The following is an 8,999-nucleotide window of genomic DNA, read 5'->3' on the forward strand; positions in this document are numbered from 1 at the left end:
CCAGAACTATTTCATGCATCTTCTCCGTTTTTCTCTTTCCCCTTATCCTTTCTTTTTTCATTTCCCCCTTCCTCGTTTTTTTATTCTATTTTTCATCTTTCTCATTTTATTCCTTCTCCGTCCTCCTTCTTTTTCCTTTCCACACCTTCCTGTCTTTTCTCTTTCTTCATTTCCACATCCCATTCCATCCTCTTCCTCTCTTCAGCTTTTTAAGATGTTCTTGCAGTTTCCCCTCCTTTCACTTTTTTCTTCTGTTTTTTTTTTCATTTTGCTTCTTTTTCCTTTTTTCCATTCCCCCTTTCCACTCCTCCATTTTTCCAGTTTTCCTTTTCCTCTTTCTCTTTTTCTTTTCTTTATTCTCTTTCTTGAATTTTGTTCCTCCATTTCTTTCCATCTTTTTCCCTTCTTACAACCTACTTTCCGTTTTCTCTTCTTCTCTTTTGTCCCTTTTCTTCTCCTCCCTTTCTTATGCATGAAACGTATTTTCAGCGCCTTCTGTACCGTGAATATCAGCGTTCTATCACGAGTGAACGCGGCGCATCCACGTATCAAACTCTCACTCCAATGCTCTGTACCTCACGTCCTGCCCCAGCGTTACTTAGCCACACCCACCTCCATCTCCACCTCTACCTCCACTTCTACCTCCATCTCCATCTCCACCTCCATCTCTACCTCTACCTCCACTTCTACCTCCACTTCTACCTCCACTTCTACCTCCATCTCCACCTCCATCTCTACCTCTACCTCCATATCTACCCTCACCTTCATCTCTACCTTCATCTCTATCTCCATCTCCACTTCTACCTCCATCTCCACCTCCATCTCTACCTCCATCTCCACCTCTACCTCCACTTCTACCTCCATCTCCATCTTCATCTCTACCTCTACCTCCATATCTACCCTCACCTTCATCTCTATCTCCGTCTCCACCTCCATCTCCATCTCTACCTCCACCTCTACTTTCACTTCTACTTCTATCACTACCTCTACCTCCACCTCCATCTCTACCTCTACCTCCACTTCTACCTCCACCTCCACCTCTACCTCCACCTCCACCTCCACTTCTACCTCCATCTCCACCTCCATCTCTACCTCTACCTCCATATCTACCCTCACCTTCATCTCTACCTTCATCTCTATCTCCATCTCCACTTCTACCTCCATCTCCACCACCATCTCTATCTCCATCTCCACCTCTATCTCATCTCTATCTCTATCTCTACCTCCATCTCCCTCTCTACACCGTTTGAATAAGATCTGTGATTTTCACGTCATATGATTAGACCGAGCTCCTGGAATCAGCTTAACTTGCAGGTCACGTGGCAACACGAGTGATTTACTGCAGTGTGTGTGGAGATTGCTGAGGTCAAGAAAGTTAGCTGTGTGCGCGTGCGTGTGTAGGGAGGTTGCTGAGGTCAGAGCAATCACTGTGTGTGTGTGTGTGTGTGTGTGTGTGTGAGTGAGAGAGAGAGAGAGAGAGAGAGAGAGAGAGTGAGAGAGAGAGAGAGATGATGTTACCTGCAGAGACTAAGTGACGCCACTGGTGTTGGTGCCCTTCACTATGTCCTCCTTCCCCTCCACTCAGTGTGTGTGTGTGTGTGTGTGTGTGTGTGTGTGTGTGTGTGTGTGTGTGTGGCGCTGTGATGATGTATCACTATTAACACATACTGCTGTGTTATTATCAGCTGAAGCACACACACACACACACACACACACATACAGAGTTTCAGTTTTATGTATATATATATATAGGTATATATATTAAGGCTTACAGCAAACTGTGTGTAAATGTAATAATATACCTGTGTGTGTGTGTATGTGTGTGTGTGTGTGTGTATGTGTGTGTCTCAGCCGATTCATCTCGCTCAGCTGTCGTTCCTGGTGAAGGCGTTTGAGACGTCATTCATTTTGGACCTGGAGCTCAACCAGTGAGTATATAAACACACACACACACACACACACACACACACACATCACTTTCTTTCCCTCATTGTGAATTTTTACATGTTTTTTTTATAAACTCAGCTTTACTGTTACTGCATGTTGGTGTGATTTAAAATGTTCAGTCTCCGCTGCGTCACTGAACACAGCACACACACACACCCATGTTCACAGGAAGTGTGTGAGTGACGCTGCAAACAGCTAGTCGTTTATTTATAGCCAATTAACCTGCTGCTAATTGCTTAAAAAATGACTGTTAGGGACGTTGTGCTGTGGCTGTTTCTCGCTCCAAAAAGATAATTGAGTCACAGTGTTTAAATGTTAGTTAAAAGTAACTGATTCACCAGCTCAGAGTCAGTAAGGGTGTGTTTAAACAGAACCCTGTGGGTTCTCCACCTCAGTGTGGTTCTTTAGACTCTCACTCTGGGTCCAAAAGTGTCTCAGTGAGACGGTCTCTGTTTCAGGCTCCGTCTCAAAGTGAGCAGGAAGTGACTCAAACACGAACTCTGAGCCGAACTGAGCCAAAGTACGGAGCTGGAGTGAGATTTGCGACGGAGAAATAAACAAAAACAGAAAATATACACAAAATGATTTAAACTACCTATTTCTATTGAATCATTTATTAAAGTCTGGCTCCATGTTCTCAGCGTTCTCCGTGTTCTCCATTTTTTTCTGTGTTCTTCATGTTCTCAGCGTTCTCCATGTTCTCTGTGCTCTCCATGTTTTCGGTGTTCTCCATGTTATCCATGTTCTCAGCATTCTGTGTTCTCCATGTTCTCCGCGTTCTCAGTGTTCTTCGTGTTCCCTGTGCTCTCCATGTTTTCTGTGTTCTACATGTTCTCAGTGTTCTCCGTGTTCTCTGTGCTGTCCATGTTTTCTGTGTTCTCCATGTTATCCATGTTCTCAGCATTCTGTATTCTCCATGTTCTCAGAGTTCTCTGTGTTCTCAGCATTCTCCATGCTCTCCATGTTCTCCATGTTCTCAGCGTTCTGTATTCTCCATGTTCTCAGATTTCTGTGTTCTCCACGTTCTCAGTGTTCTTCGTGTTCTCTGTGCTCTCCATGTTTTCTGTGTTCTCCATGTTCTCAGCGTTCCATGTTCTCTGTGTTCTCTGTGCTCGGCTGATTTTTGTGATTTCTGCTCTCGCTTGGTGAAGGTTTGTTTGACGTTTTCCGTCACCGTATTCCTGACCAGTGACAGTTTCAGTCCTGTACACACCTCAGATGATGTTTAATGAAGTGCAGTGAGAAAACAAACCAAAACAAATAGCAAACGAATCACAAGAATCGATTTGGTTCTGATTCTCACACTACACAAACGGACAGAATAGGTGTGAAAGCTCCATTAGATCCTGAAGCTTGTGATCAGTTGTGTGTAAAAACGTGTCAGGAGCTCAGAGAGCCTAGAGGACATTGAGTATCTGATTATCAGCACACACCCACGCTGCAGTGTGTGTAACATCTCCATTAGCACTGCGAGCGAAGCGTGGTACCTCGGCACGCTCTCAGGGTTCCTGCTCCGTCTGCAACGGGCGTGGCTCGGCTTACACAGCTACAGACCGAGCGTCTCCATCGTCAGGGCCCAGTCTCCCAGCCCTGATGCTTAAACCCCTGGTTGCCATGGTTACAGAACCATCCTGTGGATTCTGTAGTGTTCTGTAGCACAGTGTTGCATCTCTGCGTCTCAGGATTTTGGCTCGTGAGCCTCCGAGCAAACAAATATTCAGAGTTTATCTCGCTCTGACTCCAACCCTGCGTTCACACTAGCAACAAACGGAGGAAACTGAAACATCTATCAGCTCATAAAGTATGAAAAGTGTTCTGATTATGGTTTGTGTGTGTGTGTGTGTGTGTGTGTGTTTGCAGTGATCTCTTGTCTTCAGACTACGTGGAGAGACATTTCAATGAAGAAAGAACACCATTTCATAATCAGGTATTAAGAAGCTCTGTGTGTGTGTGTGTGTGTGTGTGTGTGTGTGTGTGTGTGTGTGTGTGTGTGTGTTTGAGGTCCAATATGTAAGGAATATAACATGCTAATGGAACAGATCCAGAGTAAGTCACGTAGTAAAGGTATTGCTGAAAACGTGGCGGATATTGTGTGTGTGTGTGTGTGTGTGTGTGTGAGGGAGTACCCATGATGCACTGGGAGCAAGTGTAAAGTTATTGAGAACCTAGAGTTAGAGGTCACTTGTGTTTTTCTCTGTTCTCTGTATAGCTTAGTGTGTGCTAACCGCTAACTAGCTCTTACACACACACACACACACACACACACACACACACACACACACACAGAGCCGGGAATATTCTAGCGTGATCTGACTTTTAGCCGTTGCTGTTTTTGCTTCGCTTGTGTTTGTCTCGTCTCTGTTCTCTTTGTTATGTAATATGTAATAATTCAATGACAGACATCTCGCGTAACCAAGGTAACGCTCTCTCCCTCATTAATATTCATCACGATGAGTTTAACACACAGCTACAGTGGGACGTGGTAGGTCAAACACCAGATGGACACACACACACACACACACACACACACACACACTCTTTAACTCCTACACACTGCTGCTGTTTAGTGAAAATGTGAAAATAAGATAAAGACAAGGAGAGAGATGAAGAGAGAGAGAAAAAGAGAGAGACAGACAGACAAGGGGCAGAGGGAGTGGGACAAAATGAGAGAGAGAGAGAGAGAGAGAGAGAAACAGATAAAGTAGGAGAAAGAACGAGAGAGAGAGCGTGAAAGGGAGAGAGAGAGAGACAAAGTGAAAGAAAGACACAGATGGGGAGACAGAGAGAAAGACAACATGATAGAGACAGTATTAAAGAGAGAGAGTGACAGAGAGAGAAAGCAAAAGAGAGAGAGTGACAGAGAGAGAAAGCAAAAGAGAGAGAGAGAGAGAAACAGATAAAGTAGGAGAAAGAACGAGAGAGAGAGCGAGAGAGAGAGAGAAAGACACAGATGGGGAGACAGACAACATGATAGAGACAGTATTAAAGAGAGAGAGTGACAGAGAGAGAAAGCAAAAGGGAGAGAGAAAAAGAGAGGGAGAGACACACACACAGGATGGGAGACAGATAAAGTGAGAGAGACAAATCAAGAGAGAGAGACAGCGACAGATAGAGAAAGTCAGGCAAAAGAGACAGAGAGAGAGAGAGAGAGAGAGAGAGAGAGAGACAGAAAGAGACACAGAGAGAGAATGTGTAGGAAACATAGACAGTATGAAAAGAGAAGGAGACAGACTGACAAAGTAATAGAGACACAGAGAAAGGAGGAAAGAAAGAGATAATGAGAGAAGGAGAGAGAGAGAGAGAGAGAGAGAGAGAGAGAGACCAGCAGAGTGAGTTCAGATTATGGAATGCAGTAAGGAATTTGATCATCTACAACATTTCTCTCTCTCTCTCTGTCTCTCTCTCTCCCTTCTTTCTCTCTGTTATTCTCTCTCTCTCTCTCTCTCTCACACACACACACACACACACACACACACATTCTGTCTCTAATGGGAACACACACAGAATCTGCACTTCTAAAATCCCTCATGCCGGTGTAGCAAAGCACTCTGGGAAAACCGCTCGCTCCTCCCACCCTGCACATCCACACGGCCAATCAGAGTGCTGTTGCCGTGACGACTGGCAACAGGCAGTTTCCCCTCCGTTTACACCGAGACACTATAGACAGACATATAGAGCGAGCGGGAGAGACAGACAAACGGATGGATATAGCGAGAGATGGAGAGAGTGAAGAGGAGGAGAAAGTGTTAAGAACAGAGAGAAAAATGATGCTGAATGTTGTCTCTCTCACACACACACACACACACCATTTCATGACACTAATGGCTACTCTGTGTGTGTGTGTGTGTCCATCTGGTGTTTGACCTACCACGTCCCACTGTAGTTGTGTGTGTTATGTGTATTAAACTCCTCGTGATGAATATTAATGAGGGAGAGAATGTCGTCGGTTACCATGGTTACCCAAGCAACAGGATTGGAGGAGAGTTTAGAGTGTATAATTTTACAGTGTTACCATTGGTTGGCATTTGCTTTTTACACTATCACACACACACACACACACACACACACACACTGACACACACACACAGATGAGAGGTGAGACAGGTGTGAGGTCAGACAGTATGTCATGCCCCTGCAGGTCATGTGGTTCCGAAAACATGCGGCTCTGAATCGGGGTTTACTGTCTTCGTGACACGGAAATTGTTTTGGAAAAGGTGTTCCTCTGTCTCAAAAATGGAGGCTTCCACAAACAAGATGACGTAATTGTGGAGTAAATGAACGTCATTTGATGGCTTTGCTCGCTGTCTCGTGTCACGGCGTCCAGGCGAACTCCACAGACGAGCACTCTACACAACCAAGCTTGTGATTGGTGGTTACAAACAAGGCGTGGTCAAGTCACTTTGAGGATTGTCTAACTTCTTCCTGTAGTCATGGAAATGTTAACATTGCCTCGTGCAGTACTGGAGCACTCCTATGCGAAGACCAGTACGAACCCGCGAGAGTCTGAAAGCTTGTGAGCTCGTGCAACCCTCGCAGATGGCGTCTCCACATGAAGTATACTGAGGGATGAACCTGACAGCTTTGGGGAATCTGTCTGTTCTCGTCATGTTGAGTCCAAATGAGAGGGTAACTCAGTCACGAAATCCACCACAGCGTGGGATTATGGATGTCCTGGCAGAGATAGAAGGCGGAGTTTCCATGCAGAGAGAGTCTTTGGTGTCTTTGCTTGAGAACAAGAGGAAAGAAAATGGTGCACATCCGGGGCCATTCTGCTGGTAGGTCTTGGTCTCCTCTGGTTGACCAGACGAAAGAGAGGAGTAGGGTTTGTAAGTAAGGTCTTGTTAGCAGGACAGCTCTCACATATAGGGCAGTTCTGAAAGGCCGGACTCATCATCAGTGTCCCATTAGTGTCCCTTTAGTTCTTCTTTTCAGGAATTAAAAATAGGGACCAATGGACTTGTTGGAGGTTTAACTGTTTGATGTTCTGTATATACTCCAGATTCTTGTGATCTGTCTGGACCAGAACCATGGGACTGTCCCCCTCCAACCAGTGGTGCAACTCTTCAGTAGCCAACCTAATGCCAAGCAGTTCTCTTTCAGTGAAAAATAAGCAGTTGGGTACATATTTGTGGGTTCTCCCTATCTTTGGGACATCCAGGTGTGTAAGAATGGGGCCACAGAGAGGATGCAAAAAGCTTTCTCAGCTTGTTCATTCTACTTTAAGGAACAAGGACCCCCCTTTTGGTGACAAGTTAAGGGAGTGGACATGCTACTAAATTTGCGAACCCCAGAAAACATCGCACCTTATCACTGATTAGGGTGGGATATGGTCTGGACCTTCAGGGGTACCCAATAGCACCAATCCTAGGGATAATGCGGGGGCAGAGCTGTTTCTCTTTCTTTACTAAACACCTCCAAAAGATTGTGATATTTAACTAGAATCTCATTTTAGGATTGAAGGGATCAAATCTACAGATTAGGAGGAATTAAGGTCTAATAATGCGGGACTTAAAACAAGAGTCAGACCAAAATGTCACAGTCATCCCATTTAACATGAGGGACCTAAATGATTGTTTCTGATCCCACTGCACTTTCTTCAAGGGCCTGAATCTTCACAGTCTTGGATATTGGTGTGGTGGGGATGCTCAGTACTTTAACGAGGCGGACATCAATGAGATTTACAGATGCTCTGAAATTGATCGGGGATGAATGTCCAGTTCGGCAGTTCGGTAGACAACAGAAATTCACAGACATTCATCACATTAATGTGTAGAGGAAGATCCACTTTCAAGAGATCCAATTGCACTTTCAAGTGTCAGTTCCTCTTTGTGGTTTGGAGTCCTGCCATTCTCTGAGAAGGTAATCAGGAGGCTCACAGTATAGTCTAAGTTCCCTCTGGTATTGCTGCTGTCTCGCTGCCTGGGAGAGATGGAGACCCTCCACCCGCATCTGCGCAGGAACCCTAATGGGTAATGGGGTCACCTTTTTGTGGCGTTCCAGCAATGCTCCTGAAAGTTATCCAGGCTGATGGCGAGATCACCGAAGGAGTGGAGAGTCGTCGATTCATCACAGCAAGCTAGATTGGTGATTGAAGTCTGAACAAAGGCTGGCTGATTGTGACACCTCAGTTGGAGTTATTGTCTTTCAAACTCAAATGTAGATTCTTTTTTTGCTTTTGAATACATAAAAATCGAAACAGTGAAGTCGGTTTTAACATAAGTGCTATGCTCATGAAAATAGAGCTCTGTATCTTCTGTGAACTATCATTAGCTCCTGTGTAATATATAGATACAAATAATGTGTGTGTGTGTGTGTGTGTGTGTGTGTGTGTGGGTGTGTTACAGGGAGGAGAGCACTGTTATTATCACGGCACAGTAAGAGGAGCGAAAGGTTCCTGGGTCGCTCTCTCCACCTGCCATGGCCTCTGGTGAGCAAAAAGATTTAAACACACAGGTGATGCTAGTGACCTCGATTTCTTCCCTCAATGGTTTATTCTTTTCTTTTCACTCGCACCTGCACCACGGCTCCACTGATGTATCTCTGGACGGATAAAATACTAGGATTTTGGTGAGATTATTGGCATAATAGTCTGAGTGACGATGTGACTCGTTTAAATGTTTTGCAGGATATTTTTTCCTTTTAATTTTCACTGCCAGCTTGTGTGTTTTTAAACCGTAACATCTATACTCATAAGTATGCTAACGTTAGAGTTTTCACATCTAGGGTTTGTTGCCAGAAAGCTCTATTTTTATCTCATCTCCATCCGTAGTCCCAGTAGTGTCTAGTGAACTCCAGGCTCTTGTGTTTGTGCTTAGATGAAATAAAAGACTCTGTTCCGGTCATTATTTCTTTGACTTTTGTCTTATTTCATTTGTGTGTTCTCTAATCTCCCCCTTGGTGATGGATGACTAAGAGATGAACATGATGGACTTGCCGTCTGTCTCATGTCATTTTCACACCCCAGTGAAACAGGAAGTCATGGAGGAGTTCCTAAACACTCATCCATGACGTGAAATATGAACAGCAACATACCTCCATAAGAATTTCTAGGG

General features: G+C 44.6%; 1 protein-coding gene across 2 annotated transcripts in view; it reads left to right on the plus strand.

Annotated features, from left to right (window-relative positions):
• Positions 1–8,999, plus strand: part of adam11 (ADAM metallopeptidase domain 11) — a 38,446-nt gene that overhangs the window by 3,124 nt on the left and 26,323 nt on the right. For both annotated transcript variants that reach the window (XM_034309234.2, XM_034309233.2), the window contains exons 3-5: positions 1,852–1,928; positions 3,808–3,874; positions 8,292–8,374. In XM_034309234.2, coding sequence (XP_034165125.2) covers positions 1,852–1,928; positions 3,808–3,874; positions 8,292–8,374 — 227 coding nt within the window. The remainder of the gene's footprint in view (positions 1–1,851; positions 1,929–3,807; positions 3,875–8,291; positions 8,375–8,999) is intronic.

The sequence above is a fragment of the Pangasianodon hypophthalmus genome, chromosome 12 (assembly GCF_027358585.1).
Source record: "Pangasianodon hypophthalmus isolate fPanHyp1 chromosome 12, fPanHyp1.pri, whole genome shotgun sequence".
NCBI classification, from domain to species: Eukaryota; Metazoa; Chordata; class Actinopteri; order Siluriformes; family Pangasiidae; genus Pangasianodon; species Pangasianodon hypophthalmus.